The sequence below is a fragment of the Ochotona curzoniae genome, unplaced genomic scaffold (genome assembly GCF_017591425.1).
Source record: "Ochotona curzoniae isolate NIBS_2020 unplaced genomic scaffold, NIBS_Ocur_1.0 contig_3622, whole genome shotgun sequence".
In the NCBI taxonomy this organism is placed as follows: Eukaryota; Metazoa; Chordata; class Mammalia; order Lagomorpha; family Ochotonidae; genus Ochotona; species Ochotona curzoniae.
This window is the reverse complement of record NW_024465926.1, coordinates 7,236,746-7,261,147: the sequence shown is the minus strand read 5'-3', so window position 1 is coordinate 7,261,147 and position 24,402 is coordinate 7,236,746. Positions and strand designations below refer to the sequence as shown.

Sequence of the window (24,402 nt, the reverse complement as noted above, 5' to 3'; positions counted from 1 at the left end):
AGACCCGGGGGTCCACCTACTGTGGCCCTCTGGGTGAGGTCTTCCCATTGTGTGTCAGGATGATGGGAGACGATTGAGGTCGGGACAGACCATGAGAGCAGAAGGGACCATAGCCATTAGTAACTCATAAACAGATTGAACATGGCTTTTTAATTCACATCTATTTTTTTGGTCAGAGACCAATGTCTGCCTCTCCATCTCCCCAGAGCCTGAAAACTATCAAAGTGGATCATCCGAGGAAAGGAACCTCAAATGAGCCGTGAAGAATTTCCTGGTGAGTTTGCAAAACCATGGAATTCAGACTCAGATCTAGCGAGAGCCTCAGTGCTGGCCAGATACTTCAGGAATTTCATGGGAAAAGAAGATACAAAGGTATAAGTAGGGTGCGAACTGTTTTTGGAATCCATGCACCTGCTCCACGATGCACACTTAACATAAATTAGTGGAAGTGCCTTCATGGATTTTAAATGGGCACCCAGGACCCTTGAACACTCTGCTTCAGGGAGCAAGAGGCCAGCTCTTGCGTAGTTAGGACACCAGCATTTCTGTCCAGCTACCCTATCCCGCATAGGATCCATCTCAGAGCCATTTTGCAAGTAAGGAAGTGTCAATCAACACCCATCCTTTCTCTCAGGTCGTCAGCTTCTCCAGTAAGACAACAGGTGTGATTGCCCACTGGCAGCAGCCCGCTGTACACCCTCGATTCCTACTCCAAAGGGCCTCGGGACCATGAGCTGCGTGTGAAAGGGTGAGTCAGTGCAGACTTTTGAAGCTAGGCTTCAGTCTAACTGTATGAAGGTGCGTGGTGTGCTTGAAAAGATGTAAGTAAAATCATTATCCTTAGCAGCTAGAATTGTTTTCCTCCTTAAGGTGCCTATAGCCTGGATTCAAGTATAACCCCTGTACCAAGCACGGTGTCTTTGCACAGGACCTGCCTGGTCTTCCACCTGGAGGCTACTGTCTCCTCCTCCAGTACCTCTCCTCTCTGCCCTAGAATATGGCTTGCCCAAATCTCAGCCCTATTGCTTTCTGTCAGCTTGCATACTTTGCCTTCCTTCTTCCAGCCTGGATTCTTGTATATACAACTCCATTTTCTGCACCCTGATGAGTCCATTTGCTCTTGTGCCACTGCAGTCCTAGGTACAATAGCTCCCAAGGTCAGGCTCTCCTCCCAGGCACACGGTGGCATTCTCTTTCTCTGCTGGGAATAGTTTTCCTAAGGCTTTGGATGGTTTCTTTGGCACTTGAAGTGTCCATTCCAAGGTTATTTATCAAGAAGACCTTCCTTGACTAAGCATAAAAAGCAGCGAGTTCCTTGTGCTCCCAGGCAGATCGCTGCTGTGCTGTTTACCTACATTTATTAGCATTCAATGCCACTGTGACTACTTATTACCTACCTGTCCTGTGTGAGGCACAATTCGAGAGCAATGGACTTCAGTCTTTTAATTGCTTTATATGCAGCCCTTGAGAGAGTCTGTCATTCAGCTGCTGCTGTCAACTTGGGGATAAAGGTTTTTGATGGTACAGTCTGGAGAGGCTGCTGGCACATGATGTGTGAGACAGGCAAAAATAACAGCACACCATGGAATCGTGTTGGAATCCCTACAGAAGTGAGGTACTAGAGGTGGGTTTAAGAAGATAGTAAGGTAAACACGCCTCTAAACATTTTTTATATTTCCATATTACTTTAAATTATACTTCTGGATAAGGAAACTTTTAAGAAGTTCATAGAAAAACGGAGCAAAAGGTTTTTACTCTGGTACTACAGTTTTTTTTTGCTTGCAAACTAAGTTTGAAAAAAAATCTCCTACATAGTTGGCTTGAGCCTCATGCCGTGGAAGCACTGATGGCTAAAGCAGACTCCTGAAACCATGTGCTAAGTACTCCTTTATGAACAAGCCTTTAGCCCTCCTGACAGGAGAATGGAATCTCAACAGGTGCCTGCTGCTCAAGCTCTGGGGCCCCTGCAAGTGAGGTATGCTGAAATACTGTCGGGGTCGGTCCTCTGATTACTAACACATCATTGTTACAATTCTGCGATTCTTGTCTCCCCACCCTTCGACAGCACACACTGGCTCAGTCTTGCAAACCAACTGAAATGCAGCGTCTGCACGCCACCACCCCGACTGCCGCAGAACCTCCTCTGGCTCTCACTGGCCCGGGACAGCCGCCTTGTCACAGCAGATGAGTCGTGTTCCTCTTCCACCAGCCAGATCCCACTCCTCCACTGCACGTAATCTGAAGTCCTTGTTGACAACTGACAGGTCCGCCACTCCGCCTTGCTGTTTGATGCCTCCCCGTGCCAGGAAGACACTCCGTTGCCATCGTTGCGTCATCACTTTCTTCCCCCCTTTCCTATCAGGTACTCTAACTTGCTCACTTTGACCTTCCACTGCTTTATGACACTATATATTTAATGGCTGATTTGTTATTGCTTTCCTTTGTCCCCCGTGCAGTGCAGCACATGATCTGTTCCTGACTCTTCCACGTGAAATAACCCTTTGGATGCAGTGTTCACCACTGCCCTTCAAAGTAGGCATTACTTTCCAGCCTAGCTACAGACTGTTGGTTATGGATTCAAATCTGTGGTTTTATTTGGGTCCTTGTCTTTCAGATGATAAATGTCGCCGGCCCCTGAAGGAGCAGCTTATTAAATACCTACAACTGGGCAGCCGCATGACACTGCATTGTGTCCAGGAGGTCTGCTTACTGCCCTTTGTTAGATTTTAGAGTCTATATCCGGTGATTTAATTCCATGCACTCTCCAGGACTGGGGTGTTGAAGCTGGGACTTCAAGATCTCAACTACTTGAGCTGTCCCCACTACCTGCTGGGGTCGCGGGGAGTAGAGCTTGTACAAGGTACAAGAACTAGGCTAGTTATAATAATACTCCAGTGTGGAGTGCTTTTCCTAAAGGACTCCTAGAAATGTTTAGTAGGCACTTGCAAGCATTGAAGGAGTCCAGGAACTCAGGGTGCGTTCACAGCATGTTTCATAAACTCTTGCACTTGCTGATTCAGCCCACTGAGCAAGGGGTAGGACTACGGCCTCCCCCTGGCCCACACTGCAAGGTGGCTTTCCTTACGTCACCTCGCAGCTGCCCCACTGTCAGTTGGTGTTGTAGACCAAATCTTTGTCTACAGGATGGAAATGAGGGGAAAAAATGTGACTCTGCTAAAAATATACCTTTCTTCCCCAGGTAGGATTCTTCAGGCTGAGGTAACAGCCCGGAGAAAGCAGGAGGTCCTCCAGGCCCGGGAGGCTGGCTCCATTGCTGTGTAGTAAGCTGCAGCAGGTATTGCTCATTTTCCGACTTGAACTAAAAAGCAGTTACAGTGTGGTGCTGGGCCAAGTGTAAATTTCTGGCAGTGAGTCTCAACTATGAGCTCCTTGAGCACAGTTGCTTACCACACAACGCTGTCCTTCCCCATTTTAAAGTGAAACCTACGGGCTGAGAGTAAGCATTACCATCACAGCCCTGCCAGGCACCATCTACCAGCCTACTCGGCGGGCCCTGCACACTTCCAGGGACACCGTTACTCTCTGCTTGATGTGACTATCCACCCTAGAGTGACGCACAAGCCGGCAGGGTGGACTTGGGTAAATGATCTCTAAAGACAATTGCATTGTTGTGTGAGCTTCTTTACCTTTCTTTTCAGGAGCTGGGCAGAAGTTGGTATTACAGGCTCGCAGCACCGGAGGTTTCTGGTGGAGCAGACAGCTGGAGGAAGGACGCCCCTGGTGGACGCAGTGCACCGATCGGGTCTGCACACCTCCACCGCAGGTGACCGTGCACTGGAGGAGAGGCGAGAAGAGGAGTTCAGGGTGCAGCTGTGGGGTGTACAGTGTGACGGCATCCACCCGTGTCAAGACACAGCCAGGCCCCCCGTGGACGCTACCCCAAACGGGTGAGCCATTGGGTCTCTTTAGAAGGGTTAGGAGACAGCCACGTGACTCAAAGAATGGAGTTCCAGAACTACAGAAGCTCCATAAGAACACAAACCCAAATGCAGTCAGCCCGGGGGAGCTAGGCACAGTGTGGAAGTGATTCCATGCCAGCCCCGTGGGGCGACAGTTAACATGGTGCAGAGCTGTCCCAGATTTTAGACTTGGGGCACATTCCATGGCTTCTTAAAAAGTCAGGAATTTGACATTGCCCTTAAAACAATCATAAAATTGACAACTGTCAAGGCCTGTTATTTTTTTCAGACTAATCCTGAAATGTGTATGTAATGTCTCTAGCACTTATTTTTCTAATATGTAAATATTTGCTTAAAAATATACCAGGGGAAAATGCAACCCTCTGAGTGGACTCTGCTTTTTCTGCTTCTTATCACTGTGTCTCCTGGTGCTGGGGTTTGAGTTCTGGAGTTAGCTCCACTCTGATACGTCCATATGATTGTTAACAACTCATCCAACCCAGGAGCTTCCGACACTGTCTTGGGGAACGGATGGCAGGCCTGCTGGCAACTGCTGCCCGATTCAAGTGTGATGAGTAAAATCACACGATTTTTACCAGTCCACAGCAGTAGTGCCTGGGCCTCTTTGTATCCATGTCCTTCTGGCCATCTGTAGTGTTCACACTGCCCCAAGCAAGGTAAGAAGCTAGGGGGAGAAAACGGAATTTAAAGGGAATTCCATTTCGCGTAAACTATTTCCAGAACCTTCATGCCCGTGAGCAGCACCCCTCACTCTGACCCTTCCATCAGCTGGCTCATGTTTGCTGTGTGCTATGGCACAAGGATCTATTCTGACAGACCTAGCGCCCCTCGCTGCTTGCAGCCAAGACAGACCAAGCTGATGTGAGCACACAGTCTTGCCAGAGGCCTCAGCAAGATGAGTGTGCATAAACTACCGACCCCGCAGCTGGTGTCGTGGCTCTGTGCATGTCTTCTCAGTTTGACCTGTAGGGCCACTTTATGCAAGAAGACAATGCACTTGAAGTACTTAGCACAGAGCCCAAGAAATGATCTGACAAATCCTAGCGCATGATGTAAGAGCCGAGGCGGCTAAGACACGCAGTAGCTTTTCTAAAATACAGAAGCTGACTTTGGTAGGATTAGCAACAGCCAACATTTTTTGTTACTTGCACAAGAAAAGCAGCTATTACTGTGCCAATACTATGAATGTGAAAACAGAGGTTTACAGCACCAGTGGAACAGGTTCAAGAGCTTGAACCCACTGACTTCACTGCCCCCCTTAAGTGTCCACGCACATACCTGCTGCCAGGGGGAGGAGTACCATCCAGCTGGGCGCGCTGGACACGGCCTTCCACGGCAGCTCTCTTCCAAGTCCAGGAGGGGTTTCTTAATGTTGCGACACCTTCGCTCCGGGAAAGTTAGGAGCTTTCCTTGAAAGGTCTTCTCACTGCACGTCATTTCCCTCTTCCTCACACCCACACCACAGGTCGCAGAACACTAAAAAGCCAAGAAAGGTGTTATCAGAGGGCAGAACTCTGCAGCAAAAGCTGCTGAGCAGATGTGTTCCAACAGACGCTCACACCAGGCATGGGCAATCCGCTCATGAGGAGTTCAGAATTACAGCAGCCAAACTGTCACTCTGAAAGGAAATGGGTAGCGTCCACTCATCGGCACCAAGAGTTGAGCTGGGACTGGGAAATACCCAGGGATGTGAGCGGGAGCCCAAAAGAAGATCTACAGGAGGAACAGGTGCCTCGATGGCTGCTCAGGAGAACCTGCGGGCTCTGCAAAGAGCTGAAGATCTATGCTATGGAAGTGGGACACAGACAGGGGCTGAGAGCTCAGAGACTCAGCCCAGTGTGAGGTTGATTAACTAATTAGACTAAGATACAACTCAGCTGTGTAGGGTAGAGTACAAAGAAGGGAGGAGGCTGGTGAACAGGATGAGCATGGCTATTTTAAAGAGCAGTGGGGGATGGCGAGTGGGGCTTGGTGGACTGCTTCAGTCCAGTGCCATGTGGCCAGTGTGCTTCTCCCTTGGTGATGGCTGCCCCACTGCACACAGGCCAGCCAGGCTCAGCCACATCACACAGCCCCAGCTCCTGTCCACAGTATCCAATGACAGGTGATTGAAACCGGGTGAAGGTGTTTCAAACTGACACCTTCAGCCATTCAATCACCTCTTAGAAGACACAGGCCAGCAGAGAGCACAATGCCACACCATCTGCACACAGGCCATGGAGGGAGCGGACGCCTCAGATGCAGTGGGGACAGGCCAGGCACCGCCAGCTCTAGTCAATCTGACCATTCCCCCAACCGTGCACCTTCTGTCTCTTATGGCTTAAGCACAAGAGCTGACTTGACACATGTCCTCTGGATTTAGCTCCTTTTCTTAGGTCTGAAAATTAAAATGCATTTTAAGCCCCAAATGCAGCACTCGCCTTTCCCTCTGCCTTCTCTCTAGATATGCTTACAAACAGCACAAACAGCACATGGCTCTTTGGGGACCAAAGACCCTGCTCCTCTCCATGCCTTAATGACTACACTTTACTCTCCTCCCCCTGTCAAGACAGGTTGTTATTTTACATTGGTTCCCTTCACTCAAATCCATTACTTTTGCCTTCTTTATTTAAAATTCCTATTGGCTCTTTCACATGTATAGGGCATATAAATTCTTTTCCAAAAGTTCACTACAAGATTACCAGCCTGGTTGGATTTTAGTGTGAAACGCTGAAAAGCTAGCTGGGCTGGGCTGAGCTCCTCCAGCCCTGATCTGTTGCCTACTTACCTGTCAGGTTCAGGCATGGATTGTTCCTGAAGTCTGGCTGGGGTGACCCTGAGCACTCCACAGTCATCGCAGCATCTGCCCCTCCTCCCCCTGGTGCCGGATGTGTGCTGCGTGACATTGTGTGTCTTCTCTGTCCCCGGGCACAGGCCCGATCATCATGTGACCAAGCAACCAGGATGGTGGATGCAGCCGCAAGTCGGAGGCACCTGCTGTGTGTGTGTCTGGATGCACAACATTTCACATCCGCTCCAACAGCGTGCCCACACACGTACCTCGCTCCACGAAGAGGGGACCCACTGCAGCCGGTTGTTCTTGGGACAGCGCCCCAGCACGCAGCCCTCCTGTGCCTCAGGCCTTGGGGCGCCAGCACACAGGGTCTCGGGCAGCGTGTCAGCCGCAGAGCTTTTGCACACAAGCTCTCTCCTCCTCACTCCTCGCCCGCAGGTCTTTGAACACTAGAGAAAAAGGAAAAAAAAATTATTTGCATGCTTCGAGTTGTCTTCTCCTGGTAGATGCTGAGAACATGCTAATGCCATGTCTGTACACTTTTAAATAGTCACTTGAACCAAATTCCCAACGCAGCTCCTAGGAGCAGGAGGAATCACCCAGATGCCCAGAACATTCTGTGTCTTGTCCCTAATTTAGTATTTGCCTTCAAGGTTGCAAATGTCCAGTGCTGCTTGGCCACCCAGAGAGGAAGGCATTGGGGCCTCTGTCAGGAGCCAGAGGTTTGTACACATGGCAGCCCCACGAGAGGACCTTGGTGGGACCGGTTCTCTGGCACGAGGCAAGAGCTGAGCTGCTGTCTGGCAAGGACAGCCACCTGCGCACAGGGAAGACTCTGGATCCACCGACTAGCATGAAGGAGCCAGGTCTGGCGGGTGCTCAGATCTCCTTCCCCAACACTCCTGATGTCTCCAGGCTGCGACCTGGGGAGAGCAGCGAAGCATTCATCAAAAGTCTGAAAATAAATGTGTGTAATGCAAACCATCCTGCTGGGTAATTTCTTCCTCCTTTTCTGATCGTCACCAAAGCTCTGGGGAGCAGGCCTGGGAGCAAAGCCCTGATCTATTGCCTACTTACCTGTCAGGTTCAGGCATGGATTGTTCCTGAGCAAAGCATCTCCCTGCTTTCAGAGGAGTTAAGAGCCTGCCAAGGCTGCTGAAGACACTGTGGCTGGAAGCCTGGGTCTGTTCTCTGGGGACGTGGCTCCGCCCTGGCCTTCACAGTCCTGGCTGCCCCTTCTCAGGGCCATAGGAGATGTGGCCCCTCATCACAGTGCAGTCAGCTGGCCACTGCCCTAAGCCTGCTTGGTGGAATAATGTGAATTGTCTCTGATCATACAGGGTTGGGGGAGGGCCGTGGTCACAACCACTACAGCAGAGAACACTTATTTAATGCCTTCTGTATACTGACATTTTCTCACACAGATCAGAGCCAGTGATCCCCCACACCCTGACAACCTTGTCTGACACAGCAGGTATCTCAGACCGGACAGCAGAAACACCTTGGCCCAGACCAGTCACACAGCGGCCATGCAGCAGGGAGGGACAGACAAGTCAGTGGGACCCCAGACCCACTCATTAAATACCCCGTGGCTTTTTCATGTACTGAATTCTGAGGGTGACTTGTTAGTTAAAGATAATCAAGTCTGAAATTGATTTCCAAATGGTTCCAAGAGGCTCAAACTTTCCTGGAAGAAGACATTTCAGTAACAAAAGCTGTGGGATTCCCCCAAACTTATAGGGGATCCCAAATGGTCATGGAACATGTGCATTTCCAGGCCTTTCTAGGTCAGGATTCTTAATGGCAAAGGAAGCACTCGGACTCAATACCACATACTACTCAGCTCCCCTCCCTCCCATAGATGGTATAGTATGTGAACATAACCCTGTGTATGCTCTCTCTTGGCCTCTTACTCCTCTAATCGGCACAGTCCTGGCATTTAAGAAACACAGTCTTGGGGCTGGTATTTTGGTGCATGTTAAACTGCTGCTTGCAAAGCACTCCATATAGGAGTGCTGCCTTGGGTCATGGCTACTCTGCTTCCAGCCCGGTTCCCCACAGTTCCCCAGCCTGTGACAGCAGGCCTTCCAGTACAAGTGTGTGATACAGCAAACTAAGTCCTTTCAAGTTACCTGAGACCAGGGCCCGGGGCTCCACTCTGGCGGGCAGGGCTGGCTGTTGCAGCCTTGAACCTGTGTGGGTGTGCTCACCGGGCACAGGGAGTGCAGCACGGCTTCCTCCTTTTGGAAAGGCTTCTTCTGCATGCACTGGATCTTCCGGCTCTGCTGGCCCCCGGCACACGACTTGCTGCACGCGCTCCATTCACCCGGCATCCAGCTTTCAGCGAGAAACAAAACGACCTGCAGTGAGTCTGAGACCTTGCACTGTCACTTCCACAGCAGCAAGTGTGAACCGGGATCGCCGCGTGAGAGCCCAAGATCTCTAAGGCACCTGTAGGAATCACTCACAGTAACGCTTCTTTGACAGATTCTGAAGCCTATGGGCAAGGTGGCCCATATATAATAGCAGTCATCACGCACAGTCACTGCTCAGCTCCAGAGGAAAACACAATTCTCTCTTCTGCATGGGAAGGAGAGAGAGGGGTGGGGGGAGAGGGAGGGAGGAAAGGAGGGAGGGAAGGAGGGAGACAGACAGACAGATCTTCCAACTGCTGGTTCACTCCCGAAATGGCCACAAACGTCACATCTGAGCTGATCCAAAGTCTGGAGCCAGGAGCCAAGAGTCAGGAGCTTCTTCCAGGTCTCCTGTGTGGGTGCAGGGTCCCAAACACACTCCCTTCCTATCCCAAACCACAAAAAGGAAGCTATATGGGAAGTGCAGCAGCTGGAACTTGACTCAATCTCCATATAGGATGCCAGAGCGTGCAGGTGGAAGATTAGCCTGTCGAGTCACTGTACTAATCCCAAAATTAATACACATTTTTAAAAATTAAAAAGAGAAAGGAATTCTGATTTAAAAGATGATGTAAAGTCCTCATATTTGTACAAATACTTGTTTTCTCTAAGATGTGAAGAAACAGTTTTAACAATTGCTTAGGGAAATGGTATGTCTATCAATTTTTTATAACACCACCATTTTTATGACGAATATGGTAAATGAGTAAGAGTTCTAGAAAAACCAGTGTTTTTGCCTGCTGTGTCTGGCCTTCCACCCTGGGCTCCAGGCTAACTTCTCAGTAGCCCCTCCTCCTCCGCCCCACACCTCACTCCACACCCCTACACTATCCATTTGACCCCACAGTGCATCTGTTTTCAAACATTTACACACTGCACTGACTCTCCACTGCTTCTTTCTAACCCACCCCTTTCCTTCAGCTGGGTTTCCCTGATGGCAGAAAGCCAGCGCTGCTAGCTTGGTGCTCTCCGTCTCTGCTCAGGGCTGACCCAGTGTAAATGTTTACGGCCTGGTTGTTGCCAGAGGAATTAACAGGCCGAGCTCAGATAAACCCACTCTTACACTCTGGTAGACTAGGCTTTTTGTTCTAGCATATCCCCAGAGACCAAGTCTCAGAAAAGTCCCATGATTCCAGAATATATGGAGGAGCCAGGGAGCGGGCACTCCTGCCCTGTCACTACTCCCACACCGGGCTCATTATTCCGAGCCGCTGTGCTTTGACATAGCTAATACGTTTGTGACAGCGCAGACTGCTGTTGCTACAAGCGGCTCATCGGTTCTAAGAGTGGGGCGTAGCTTCAACTCTCTTTCCATGGATGTGCACCTAATTCAGTTCCTTTCTGTGGCTGGCTGGAATAACCACAGAGTGGCAAGAGGCTCAAAGTCAGCACATGCCAGCTGACTGTGCAAACACAGACCCACACCGCCACCGCCACCACCACGCAAGGGTTGGATTACTCTCTAAAGGCCAATAGCACTGTGTGATTATCAACTTTTAGAATGAATGGAATGTTTTTAAAGCAGCTATATGGGAAAACGTATGTCTCATTGTCCTCCTTGTGCTCGGGGTACAGCTGCTTGCAGACCTTAAGAAAAAACTGGGCTGGCAGTTGATTGCTAAGCTGAAACCCAAAGGATTATGACAAATACACTATTAGTTACGAGGAAAAGCTATGTATGTATGTATAAAAGTGATTGTGTAAGACGCTGGCATCACCACAAACCCAAGACTATTTATGAAGACGCTCTGAAACCCTGGCCCAGCTCAACCCATTCCATCTAACTGTGTTTGGCAAAAGATAAACTAGCCTAAGAAGAGACTCCATTTGGCTGGGCAGATGACTTAAAACTGGTGTCCAAACAATAGTGTGGCTTAAATCAATCCAAGAAGAAACCCCGTCGGCTCACCATGAGTACGGGTGTCACCACTTGGCACGTCCCTCTTTTTATTTTGTATCTTGCTACTGTGTAATTTGCCTTTGGGGTTTCATGGTCTGCATAGTATTATGATTTTTAAATTCTTGGATGATTTATATGAAAAGTTAGGTATATGACCACATGTACATTTAAGTAAAATAGGATTCTGTATCATTTAAATATATGTTTTAAGTTCAGAAGGAGAGATCTCCTTGCAGTTTTTAAACTACCCAAAGTTGGGTTTGCACAGCCAAAGTGAGTGAAGCAAATTCCTTTTTTTGTTTGTTTTCAAATCATAGATTTCAACCTCCACCATCTTTTTTTTTTCTACTCCTATTTTAAGAATTGCCACTACCATTTGAATCACTTTTGACACCACCTCTCATAACCTCATAGCAATACTAAAGGCACACAAGCACAGATTTCAACAGAAGGACATCTCCAGGTGACTTACTAGGCCGGGCAGGAGAAAGCATTGCACATCTTGGGTTCAGTGGCCGGCTTGGTTCTGGCACTGCAGAACGAGGAGTTGACTTGCAGTGTGTGATCGCGTAAGCAGACAGCTTTTACGCTGATATAACCTGCCAAGACACCAGTGCTCCCACAGTCAAAACAACACAGTCAAAACACCTCATGGTGTGCAAACTCAGCTTCTGATCTACCTCTGGATCCAGTATTTTACATACAGGATGAAAATCCAAATCTTATATCAAAACATCTCCTTTTGAGAAAGTCTGCAAGCTGAGTTCCATTTTTCTGATAATACCTTTTGTACTTTAGTAATTTTCACACACAAAATCTTAGTTCAAGAGTGCTGTGTACTGTAGAACCACAAAGTGGTAAATCCAAACTCTTGAAAACAGAGCGACTCTAAGGAGACAGGAGCCTGTAACTACACGGCACAAACTCCGTGTTCTTGAAAGGAGAACCCCTCGTACATCGGGTATGGAACCCCTTCCAGGGATCCGCCATGAAGCCCCGAAGGGTGTAATGCATACGCCAGCTCAAAGCTGGGTTCACTGAATTCCAATTCACGCCTCACAACCAGGACTCATTGCTTGGTTTAATGCAGCCCACTGCCTTATGTTGCACTGTTTTTGCAAATGATTGTGTCTTTCAGCTTCCCAGCCTCAGCCACCTCTTTGGTGACATGGCATCTTCCTTTAAAATGGAATGTGAGAGGCAGCAAGTGACTACTACCGAAACTATCACCAGTCAGTCCAACTGCGTGGGTTATGACGGGCTTGCTTAATCAAAGAGGCATTTCACTTGCAACAGTCAGCAGTGTGTTCTATAGAATATAAATTAACCTGCCTTCTCTCATACCAGGACACATTGCTGAGTTGCAGGCAGGAATTGCCCAAGCAAGGCTGGGGTGCAATTCCACAACAGACTTCTCTTGCATACTGCTCTGGCTTGGATTGAGTCCCTGTCAGTGGGAACTGAATCTGACCTCTCTCCTTCCTCAAGCACCAGGCCGTCCCTGCAACCCCAAGCCGCTGTTGGAGACATTCTCATGGAAAGAACAGAGGCTGAAGATACTGTCCAAAGAATACATAATAATGCTTACATGTGTCTATCAAATGTGCATATCATGCACAGGAAATAATGGGTTGCTACAAAGTAACAAAAATTGGCTGTGTGCATATTTCCTTCCAAAAGGAGGTGGCTAACAATGCCGGCTTACCTAAAATGTGTGACATTTTTTGCCATCTAAATAAATGGTTTTTTTTTTTCCTACTTGTGGGATGGTCAGTTGCATTATTTCTCAGACTTCTCTACAGAGAGAGATCTTTCTGACCTGCCCCGGAGGCCCGAGGAGACACAGCGGCACAGCATCCATGTTACAATGCTTGTTTCCGTTGGTTTCGTGTGTTCTCACTTGTCTCAGCTTTACTTTCACTAGGTCCCAGCGGGAGATTTATAACAGCAGAACAGTCAGGATTTGGCTAAACTAAACTGTGACCCAGAAGTTAAAAAAACAGATACTTGTAAAACCATTTTAGACAAGGAGTCTTCAAAAATATCACGGAAAGGTGCATATGGAAAAAAACTATGCATGGATTTCAAAGTGGTTTTGGACCAACAGAAATTTATCTTCTAGTTCAATCTTGTGGGAAGTTTCTGATGTACTGTCCAATTCATAAGCTAATGCAATTCAAGCACCTCCCTCAGATGCTTCAGATGTGTAACTTTGGAACCCTGCTTGCGGGCAACTTGAGCAGCGTCAGCGTTGGTGCCTAGCTACATGGGACAAGTCTAAAACAGTGTGTTGCCACTGGCTTCCTACAGCTATGGTGCCATTAACAACAGGTCTTCATTGGCTTATTCAACCAAGCAGTGCCACACAGCTGCAGTGAAAAAGTCTGTTTCAAGAAGAGACAGACACTTGGGAGTCAGACATAGACCACGGCCTACCTCCGCCGCAGGAGACGGAGCAGTGCGAGTGCACGGTGCTCCAGGCATGGCGCTGTCGTTCCGCCGCCTGCTGTGTGCCATTCGTGCTCTTCGGAAGCGCGTATTTCCAAGCTATCCCTGGATTTTTGCCTTGCATCAGGATCTGGACACGATAAGATAAAAATCAGAGATCAAAGTACAGGTCAGACTCTGGAATTCCAGAAACTTGCTGAACATGTTGACACCTTCAAGTTGCTTGATTTGATTGTTTCCAAATATGCTTCATTTTTAAAAAGTTTTCCCATAGTATCTAAAATGCATTATTTCCCAGGATCAAAATCATGATTTAGACAGATGGTGGAAAAGGATATAATTTGACATTTGCCCTAGGCTCAGAACCCTCAACTTGGGGTGCACCCATTAATAAAGCCCTCTGTGCATTAAAATGAAGCAAGGTTAGTTATGTTCTAGGATTTCAATCTTAACTTCAAAGCCCAGCGTGACAGACACTAGTGGAATCTGCATAAACACCTTAGGTGACCTAACTTGAATCACAGCTTAGCTAGTTCTGTCCCAGGTACCAGTGGCAGCTGGGCACGAGAGAAGTCCTCCAGACACCACAGACTGCCCCACTTAGAGACAATGCTAAACTCACAGTGGTTTCCAGGAGTCTCCACAGATAATTTAGCCAAAGAGAATGTGTGCATCAATGATGTCTTAGGACATGCAGGTAAGAGAAAAGAAGTGTGACTAAGAATTAGAGATTGGCAATGCATGTAACAGAATGGGCTTACTCCCCTGAGGTCTTACCACTACGATAATAACATCGGACATTTTCTATGTGTCCGACACTCTACCATCCATTACGAAAATGCATAGAAACATTCTTCTAACAACTCAGTAATGTAGTGGCCTGTTTTTTTTCAGTGAGAAAAGCCAAGACGATAGAGAACTTAGACAATCTCAAACACATGATGAGAGGATGAGCTTAAATAAAACCGCACATAAAGATGAGTGGTAACCTTGTTTTTTTTTTTTTTTTTATTGTGGCCAAAAACAGATCTGTCTCCTTGATGTCCTGCCCTTTTAACTACTTCTTTCTATCTCAAACCTTGGATATAAATAGCTATTTTTCCCCCTCTCTATGAATCTTGTGGAAATTCATTCCCACCAGAACTGGGCATTCATGCCCAAAACACAGAGTTGGTTTCCAGTTAAAATTAGGAACCGCTGGCTCTAGCTCCGTTTGGTGGGAAGCTCGCATCAAAGTGGGGAGGGCTGCAGCTATTCAAGGTCCTTCACTATGCCAGACCCCTCTTTGGGATGCCACCAAACACAGTCCACTTTGCTATCAGCTGAAGTACCTGCAGGAACATTATGGCTAACGTTGGTCTTACAGTGGCATGGATGTTGCTTCACAGTGCCAAAACCCAATTGAGGTGCCTCCCGGTAACAACCAATATGCTTACGCGTAAGTCTGCATCCCCTCTGCCATCCAAAACACAATCCAAACCCAAACAGGGCAGCACCATTCAGACAAGTATGAGTTCTCATGGGTCAGCAATGAAAAGCTTCTTCATAACCCAAGACCCAGGTAGGGATCTTGCAACTCTGAAGATGCGTCCAGTCTTAGCTTTTCCCATTTTTGCAGCTAGGTCATACAACTAGTTCTGGAAATCACATGTTCAACTTCACGTGACTTTTCACTTGTTTGGAATCCATGTTGTATTTTCTTATTTGGAACCCCTTCAGGGTTTTCTGTTATGGTTTTTATACAATGTAAAGGAAATGTAGAAATGAAAGCTTTGGTAGTAATCAAACTAGGATTTTTGAAAAGTTTTATAATTAGACGCTACTCTTGGTGCTGCCTGAAACTGCTTTCTAAAAAATAAAGAATGCAGAGTAATTGCAGCTGCAATGAGCACGGATGCATCGTGCTGAAACCAGGAACCCATCACTTTTTTTTTCTGATCTCCCATGTGGGTCCCAAGCACCTGGGCCAACTCCCACTATTTTCTCAGACACATCAATAAGGAGCTGGACCAGAAATGCACCAATGCCTCTATGGGCTGCCAGCATCTCAGGCAGCAGCTTTGCCTGCAAGGACATGCTGCCGACCCACTGCTTCACAACTCAGCTCTATCGCGACTTCCATTAAAGCAGTTATCTTGCACCTGACACTTTTGGGGGACCGACATGGTGACCCTCAGTATCAAACTGCAGCAGATGGCAAGCCTACTCAATTGTCGATTGTCAAGTCCACCTGTACGTCCGTACCCACAGACTCCTTTGCCCTACCATTATGGAGGCTGTTCCTCCTGGGCTCCTTGTCCAAATCCATGTCTGTCACCGCGCAGCAGCTCCCCCTTCCCTTACCTACTGTACGACATCACCACCGCAGCTGCCAGCCCTCTGCCATGCCCTGTCTAGTGGGTCAGTCCCACGAGCATGCCAACATGCTGCCATTCACCTCATGAAGAAAAAGAATTGCTTCCATGTATCCTTCTGTTCCTGTTGCACTTTCCTGACAAAAAGCCTTGTACAAGTTGCCCTGGCTCTTTTCCCTCATTTGCTCCCTGCAAGCAGGTACCCCCTTGGCATCCCTGAAACTGCTCTTCCAGGAGTCTCTTTTCACACCCGAGCAATTAACAGCCCTCATCTTCCTCAACCAATCACCAGAAACCTATTTCCTCAAGTTCTTTTGCCACCTCACTGGCCTCTCTGGCTGAATACACCATTTGGAATCAGTGATGACCAAGCACTAGTAGCTCTGTTGACCTGGCCAGCCCACCTCCAATCAGTGCTGTCACCCACCCAGGCCTGCAGCTGAAGGACAAGCGACACGTGGTGCACTCCCAGACTCCTAACTCTGCTTTGCCACTCTCCAGGGCTGATCACCCACACTCCATGTGGTAGACACCAGCCACAGGTGGCAAGCCGGCACTGGATAGGTGCTCAGTGTGATCAAAACACAGAACTTACTTTTGCTTGAATTGCACTTTCCATACCCACGGGCTATTACACAGATGCACTTCTGTGCTGAACCCCAGCCTCCGCCCGTCACGTACTTATTCAATCCCTCAGCCCCTCGAGTGGAGTGAACGTCCAACAGTTCCGTATCAACATACACACTGAACTTGCCCTGGTCTTTCCTGTCCCCACAAAGACTGCGCCTCCCTCAGCCCTCCCTGTCTCAGTAACAGCCACTTGTCCTGGGTATTGTCTTGCCCCCCACCCCCTAAATGAATCACTTTCACTTTCTTTTTGTGCCCTCACACCCCACATTTTACGGGTCAAGAGATGTCATTCTCTTACATTTGAACCTCTTTCCTGTGTTAGCACCTGTTCTGCGACTGGCGCTGATCCAAGCAGCCACTGTCTGTCTGTGAAGCCTCAGGGAGGCCCCTGACAATGGCCTTCAGGAAGCAGAAGTGCCACCCTCCAGAGGTGAAAAAGAGGGACCCACGAGGGAAACAGAGCAATCACAGTTTGCTAGGCAGGTTAAAGGCCAAGTGCAGAGGGAACACAGGTGCTTGTGTGACGTGAGGGAGGAGCATCATATCACGTGGTCACCCAGGGCTTCCTCAGGGTCATCACCACGACCGCACTGGATGGTGATGTTGGCCGAGATGCCACAAAGCCAACAAAGAGACCTTGAGTTGTCTTTGAAGATTTTTAATTTTAGCCCCCCAAAGGGAAAACCAGCTATACTGTGTTTCCTACTTTCCCTTCCTGACAACTGAAAACATGTAAAGACACGCAGGGGAGTAACATTCTGGGAGGTCAAAGTAAGGCAAGCACCGGGAGGAGTATTTCAAGTACTAAGGTCGGACAAATTCATTCCCCATTATAAAAGTGATTTAAAAAACTGTGTGGCTAGCCAAAGCAAGAAGAAAAGTAGCTCCTACAATAAATGTTCATAGGAACATGTAATTTCAAATCACTAACTCATAAAATATATAGTAGCTGGCTACGTGTGTGCTGCTGTTACAGCCAGTGGCATCCACAACATACTATTTCTATTTTATTTGCTCAACATAGTAATACATTCAGTGAACACATAAGTAATGTTTTCAGCTTCACAAAGCCAAACAGCTCCAAACTGACTCTAACGCCTCGGCCGCCGTAAATTCTCACAGTTTTATATGTGTAATCCCGTAGGCGGAGTGAGGATATTTACAGAAGCCAGCCAAAAGCTGACAACTTACTCTTGCATAAACTCAGAGACATTTCATAAACAGACCAGCCAATATCATCCATACAAAGGAGCGTGTATGGACATACTAATTATTTCTCAATGATAAAACATTCTTCTGCCCTTTTTTCCCCCACGTTAAGGAGACCACACGCGCATCGGCCCCCTCCTCTCTTGCTGTCTGATGCCTGAAGAGGAGCAGTCCCTGGAAACACCGTCCACTCGGAGCACGGACTGTCGCATGCCTCTGCCTTAGCCCTCTCCTCAGAAGGACTGAAAGACGTCTAAGAAACCAAGTGCACTCTCAGAGAAGCTACAAAGTTTGTTTTAAAAAACAATGGTGCAAAATGAAGGCACAAGGCCCTCGATGAAAGAAAATTGAGAATTTCAGGACGGTAGTAAGAGCACTGAAGCCAACACAGACCCACCCTCTACCCCTGTGCAGGTTCCATGCCCACAAAGCCAGCCTTGCCCAACTGTAAGGTTTCTCACCCACACCCAGTTTTAAATGAAATCGATCACACCTCCCCTGCACACACACACAGACACAATGTCTCGATGGTCCTGTGTTCTGACACTGCCTTCTTCCTGTCTCCAAGGGTGAGGACCGGAGTCTCCAGTTAATTGGCCCTCTTTATTCCCAAGTGCCTCGGTGCGACCATCACTGCACACAGCGTCTGTCTGGGAAACAGGTGGATCCTTAACATGTGCACAACCACATGGCTGAGGTCCGTCCCTCTTCCTGAATGCTGGGCACGTGTCTCAGGTCATACATGATTTGGCAATGACAGCTCCCATCAGTCATACCCATCTTATAAACATTTTCTGCAACCACAGCAAGAATAGTCCAGTGCCATTATCAGCACTAAAAAGGAAGTCAACCCCACCCCCTTCTCCCCACCCCCAGGTCTCAGAAGCACCCCCACTGCTCCCCACATTGGCACAATGTCATAGTTATGCCACTTCCGAGCCACCCCGTGCCACATGTCAGCCGGCACAGTCAAGCTGTTAAGCACACACATTTGGAAAGACCGCCCGGGATTCCGTCTACTTAGCTGGACTTAGGCCAGGAAGCTTTCCAGCCAACTGGCATCGGGGTTCTAATTTACAGCTGGAAAGCGCCCTCCTTAAACGCTTCCAGGTCCTGGACAGAAAGTTTCATGTCCACCTTTAACACACAAACCACCTGACTTCAGACACAACACTCGGCAGCTTTTGGCCACAGGGTGTACAGTTATAAAATTTACAGCTTCTTAAGTTGGAAAACCACAGACAGGCAGGGTGGGAGGTGAGGAGGAGGTGGTGCAGCTGGAATCTACCAACTGCCCCCAGAAGCAAAGGGGTGCAGGGTCTGCTTAGGGCGCACAAGGTTAAAACAAAGGACATTTGGCGATATCTTGAGCAAATACACAGGTTTTTTTTTTCCTCTTTCAAACTTTAACATGAAAACCATAAATTCCTTGAGCTAGACACCTATACAGTTGTCATTATTTAGGACTTTAAGGAAGTTGTCCTAATTTCCTCATGGAAGTCAATCAAATATTAATGGACAGTTTATAAAAACCAACTTTCCCACCGAGTGCCTGCTGGAAGGTTCACGGGGAACCCTCGGTAATGCACGTGACTGCTTCAGCAACAGGAGCAGCAATCTCCATGGAACGGTCACTGTGTGCCAGGAAAATCCTTGTGCACGCATGCCCTCATTTACAACAGGAAGTGGAGCAGTCGCTTCGCACAGCAGCTAAGGCATCCAGCTCTCATATCAAAGTACCCGGGTTCCACACAGATGCTCAGCTACCTCCAAGGCCAACCCTGGGAGACAGTGGGGATGGGAAACACGACTGGGCTTCTGCTGCCCACCCCAGAAGTTAGGACTAATTTTCCAGTGCAGCCTGGCATGGCCCCATCCTGTAGGGTGTAGGCACTTTCAGGAGTAAACCAGTGGATGCGAGCTTTTTCTTTGTAGACCCATACACACTGTTTTGAAAAATGAATAGTAATATCACAAAGGAGGCACTAGACCACTCCGATAGTGCAGATGAGCGAGTCAGCATTCAGAGCTAGCATGACGGGGCAGTACTGTTCCTTAGCTCCTCAGAGGTGACTGCCACCGACATCACTGTGACTTAACTCCCGCTGCCTCTCGGCTTTGACGACACCATGTGCAGGGTTCCAGTGCAAAGACCTCAGAACGCCATTAACTATGCAGGGATGACTTCACTTGGATTCATCAGCACGTTACAGAAGTCACCTTGGGATACTGGGTTCAATGCTGACCGTTTCACTGCTGGGCCATGCTGCTCCTTCAGTATAGGTGATTTGTTTTATGATTTACACAAGTCAAAGGCAATGTTAGAGAGAGTGATCTTTACTCCTCACTGACCCTGGTAGGGTCCGGGTCAACCCACAGGCAGGAGCCTGCAACTCCATTCGCATCTCCCACATGGTGGTGGCGGCCCAAGCCCTTGGGCCATCTTCTGTTGCTTTCCCAGATACATCAGCCGGAAACTGGACTGAACTCAGAATCGCCAGGGCTCCAACCAGCACTCATACGGAATGTTAGCACTGCAGGTGGCGGCTTTCCCCACTGTACCAGGACACCAGTCCCAGAATATGGGATTTTCATCTCATCAACCCATTTTCCCGGACATTTAGTCCTGAGTCCCCACTCCTGCAACAGAGACACAATAGACTTCACAGATTGGACTTTCCTTGCAAAATATCAAATTACATATGTCATGTCTCACAGAAAGGATGGTTTTGGGATGCAAACTCATGTTTTTGTCAGTTCGCAGGATTTTCAGAAAACCTTGTGAAGTTAATATCAGCCAGTTTCCCCTGCCTCCTCGCGTGCTGCCAAGCCCGCCCAGCATGAGCACGTACGATCAGCGTTATTAAGTGTGAGTGAGTCGCAGCTGACAGACACAACACCGAGACCCTGACGGCGGCGGGGAGGGAGGCCGTATCTCAATGCAGACGCATCTGTTAGTGGCTTCAAAGGCGTGGGCTGACACGCGGAGCCGCGACCCCAGCTTTCCTTCAAGCCCTGGACATTCCCCAGACAAGAAACACAGAGTATTCTCCAACCTGTCACGAAGGCATGTGCCGCACATAAACAGCAGAGGGGCAGGGCAGGGAGCCCCAGCTCAAGCAGCGCATGGCCGTCGGGAGACAAATGACGTGCCACGGCCGCAGCGCCTCTGGTCCATCCTCCGATGCTCCGGCTCTGCCGCATCTGTTCTCAATTACGCCCCTCTGCCTCTCCTGCACTGTCCTCCCTCAGCCTGGGCTTCTTGGCCCTTCTTCCCCGTGCACTGATGCATATCTGCAAGTCTCCATGTCAGCCCTTCTCCCTCGGGTTGGATCCAGCCAGCCGGGTCCCAGGGAAGGGGCTGGAGGAGACGGCCCGTTAACGCTTCATCACTGCGTGATCAATGCGCCGTCCACCTGGGCCTCTGCCACCCAGCCCTCTCTCGCCCATGCCCAGGAAGTAGTTTATTATGCTAATTCTGTAGCTTTCTATTCGTGTCCAGAAACTAGCTTGGGTTAACCTGTTCCTCACCTCCTGTCAGCTTCAGGATTCTTCTAAGCTACTGCCTCCCTAACCATGGGGTTCCAAAGAGTTAAACACACCCTTCTGTTTATCCAAGAGGACCGAAGCCTACCTCCAACAGAAACAAAATCCTTTCTTAAAATGACTTTTACAAAAGGAGATGTTGTAAAAACACAGGTGATCTTCTTTCAGTCACACAACGGCAGCCTGTGTCATCGGGCCTTGAGTCACATCCTGTTTCAGATGGGGATGAAGTTACTTTCTAATGAAACACTCGCCATGGATTTGCTCACCTGCACGCCAGCTCATGACAGTCGGAGGGCAGGGACGACTCAGCGTGCGTGCGTGCGACACAGGAGAGAGATACCAGAAACCAGACAGAGCAAAAGACCGACTGAAGGGGAACACGGCACGAGGGCCCAACAGGAGGTCGTCCTTAGTAACTTCTGAAGAATGTACCCCTTTAAGCGCCCATCTTAGCTAGTCACAACAAAGCACTTGTGCACTGTAATCCATATTGCCAGCATCTTCTTGAAGCATACATTCAGCAAGCCCTTATCACAATGTTTAAACAAAGAACAAAGCTCATGGCTGTACAGAGATGAGAGACAGAAAGATCTTTTGTCCACTAGTGGCTGTAACAGCCAGAGCTAAGCTAATCTGAGCCCAGGAGCCAGGAGCTTCTTCTGGGTCTCTCACATGGGTGCAGGGTCCCAAGGCTTTGGGCCATCCTCTATTGCTTTCCCAGGCCACACATTTGGAACTAGAATGAAAATGGAGCACCCAGGACAAAAACTGACACCCATATGGGATTCCGGAGCATGTAAGGCAAGAATTTAGCTACTAGGCTATCACAGTGGGCCCCAACGCTACATTTCTGCTACCCACATCGACACTTCAAAATTGAAACACACTTAGTTTTCAGCCATGGTCAAACAGCCTACACAGAGAGGGGTATTTCCCAAATTGTGTGGACACAGGCAACTGAAAATAACGTGGCTTGGGTGCGAAACTTTTTGGAAACCCATTCATAGTTTTTTCATAACACATATTTCTACCACTACTCTGAAGACCCTTCGTACACACGGATTTCTTCGACCCAAAACTCCCCTTTGGATGCCAGTGCCAGGACCCCACACCTGAGGGCATCTTCTCTGCATCTCCATATCTACCGTACAGCTACTTGGGATAAAATGACTTTCTCAACAGGTTTATTTGTAAATTTCACCACTGACCCTTCGTTTTCACTTGTTACTTCCAAAGCTAAGCCCTCTTAACACACACTGGCACACACCCCCAGATTTAACTATCAAGGCGTACAGAGTCAATTCGATTTCTCTATTCGTAAGATTGCTAAACACCGTTGAAATATAAGCTACCTTTTCCCAGCAACTGACAAGGACATGGTGTTCAATGAGAGACTATTGTAAATGCCAGGCTCATCGACAGCGAGTAACCAGAAACATGGAAAAGACCTGTTTGATAATGACGGATCCGCAGCTATGTGCAGTGACGTCACAGAGTCTGTGATTGCCACGGAAAGACTGCTTTCTTGTTCTGGGAGAGGCTAGTTTTTCTCCCTGGGCCATGAGAAACGCAATACTTGAGAGTGAAAAACGGCTCTTTTTCTCCAAGTCTTTTACACGTATGTACATGTGTGAAGGTACATATGTCAAAATAAAAAATTGATCGACGGACTGAAAGAAGGTCTATAGAATCCGAGATGTAAGGTAATCATACAAATCCCTGATTCCCCCGAGGAATTTCCCCGGCCCAGGAGGAAATCAACGCGGCCAGCAGTGTTTAAGCTGACATCCACCTGTTGCAAAGGCTGAAAATATCTTGAGCCAAGGATGCAAGGAGAAGGAAGGTCTGTAATAGAGACCGAATTTTAAAAGGCGGCTGACTCATGACTCAGTGGTAAACTGCGAGGTCTGTTTTCTATTTAGTTTAAACCTTGAGCCTCCCATGAAGGCATTCTATAAAGCTTTGACATGTGAAAATAAGCAGAAGCAGAGGACACTTATATTTGGTATCAGGCCATGCACTTATTTCTTGGGGTTAACTGACAGCAGCCAGTTATTCCCAGGGCTGGATTAGTCTGCCTTGCAGTAGAAAATACTCAGAACTAAGTGGAAGGATCTGGAAATTCCACCACCCTGGGCGGGCAAATTGCTACTCTTCCAGCCTGAGGCGAGTCTTCCACGAGCAAAGCCATGGGAGAGCCCTGAAGTGTAAACGATTCTCACTTAGGAAAAAAGCACGCACCTTAGGAAAAGCAGGGGTTCCGCAAATTGCATTTTATGAGATCAAATTTCATGACTTTCAATGCTATTCACTGCACTCAACTGCACTCCACAGTTCTAGGGCCAGTCTAAAGAGATGATCAAATACCGGTGGTTTTGTAACTGCGTCCTGAAGCAGCCTGCGCCCCCATGAGCCCTTCAAGACTCACAAGGGCAGTCTGGCCTCGGATGTTGCCTTTCCTCCAGCTTTAGTGAGGGAGGATCCTAAAGGAAGTACAGTTTCATTCAAAAGTCACAAATATGTTTGATTCTAAAAAAACAAAGTGGAATCCTTTATTTATTTATTTTGCCTCTACATACACAATTTTTCCGCTTGAAAGCAGAATGCACCTTTTGAGAATGAATGAATGCTACCATTGTATGTCACTCAATTTTCCCAAGCATGTTAGGATGCTCTGGATGACAATGGAGTCCACTAGGATGAGTAAGTCATCATCCAGGGACAGGGTTTCAGGATAGCGTCATAGGAACTAGGGAAGGACGGAGACCGGGGCCCTGGTAAGTTCACAGTGGCCAAGTAGCCCACATCACCAACCTGTCAGAGATGCTCTCTGCTGAACCCTGCGGCTTCCAAGGACAGAAGATACGCATCAGTGCCTGCTATTGCCATTCTTTAAAATCCCGAAACTTCAGTGTTTCACTGCAATAATTTGTCATCATTTACATTCTCCATCTCCTATACTGAACACAGGATTGGCACTGTATCAGCACTCTAAAATGTCTCAACTTTTTTTTTTTTTTAATCAGATGTTGAGAAGAAGCAAACAGAGCTCAATAGCCCAGATCAATACATAGTCGACAGGGGAAGAAGAGTATCTCTAACCAGTAGGGGGCACTGCATGTGCCGTGTAACTCCCCATCCCACCCGGTGCCATCCTTACGTGTTTTGGCCAACTTCCCCTTCT

General features: G+C 48.2%; 1 protein-coding gene and 1 long non-coding RNA gene across 2 annotated transcripts in view; one reads left to right on the top strand and one right to left on the bottom strand.

Annotated features, from left to right (window-relative positions):
• Positions 1 to 2,351, top strand: part of LOC121157895 — a 40,514-nt gene extending 38,163 nt beyond the window's left edge. The window contains exons 3-5 of the long non-coding RNA XR_005884113.1: positions 207 to 274; positions 635 to 748; positions 2,066 to 2,351. This is a non-coding gene — a long non-coding RNA (uncharacterized LOC121157895). The remainder of the gene's footprint in view (positions 1 to 206; positions 275 to 634; positions 749 to 2,065) is intronic.
• The window catches only part of ADAMTS18 (ADAM metallopeptidase with thrombospondin type 1 motif 18), a 112,083-nt gene that overhangs the window by 195 nt on the left and 87,486 nt on the right, over positions 1 to 24,402 (bottom strand). The window contains exons 17-22 of the mRNA XM_040982335.1: positions 13,465 to 13,606; positions 11,501 to 11,627; positions 8,847 to 9,051; positions 6,981 to 7,163; positions 5,220 to 5,417; positions 3,648 to 3,795 (exon numbers count right to left, since the gene is read on the bottom strand). Of these exons, the coding sequence (XP_040838269.1) occupies positions 3,648 to 3,795; positions 5,220 to 5,417; positions 6,981 to 7,163; positions 8,847 to 9,051; positions 11,501 to 11,627; positions 13,465 to 13,606 (1,003 nt within the window). The remainder of the gene's footprint in view (positions 1 to 3,647; positions 3,796 to 5,219; positions 5,418 to 6,980; positions 7,164 to 8,846; positions 9,052 to 11,500; positions 11,628 to 13,464; positions 13,607 to 24,402) is intronic.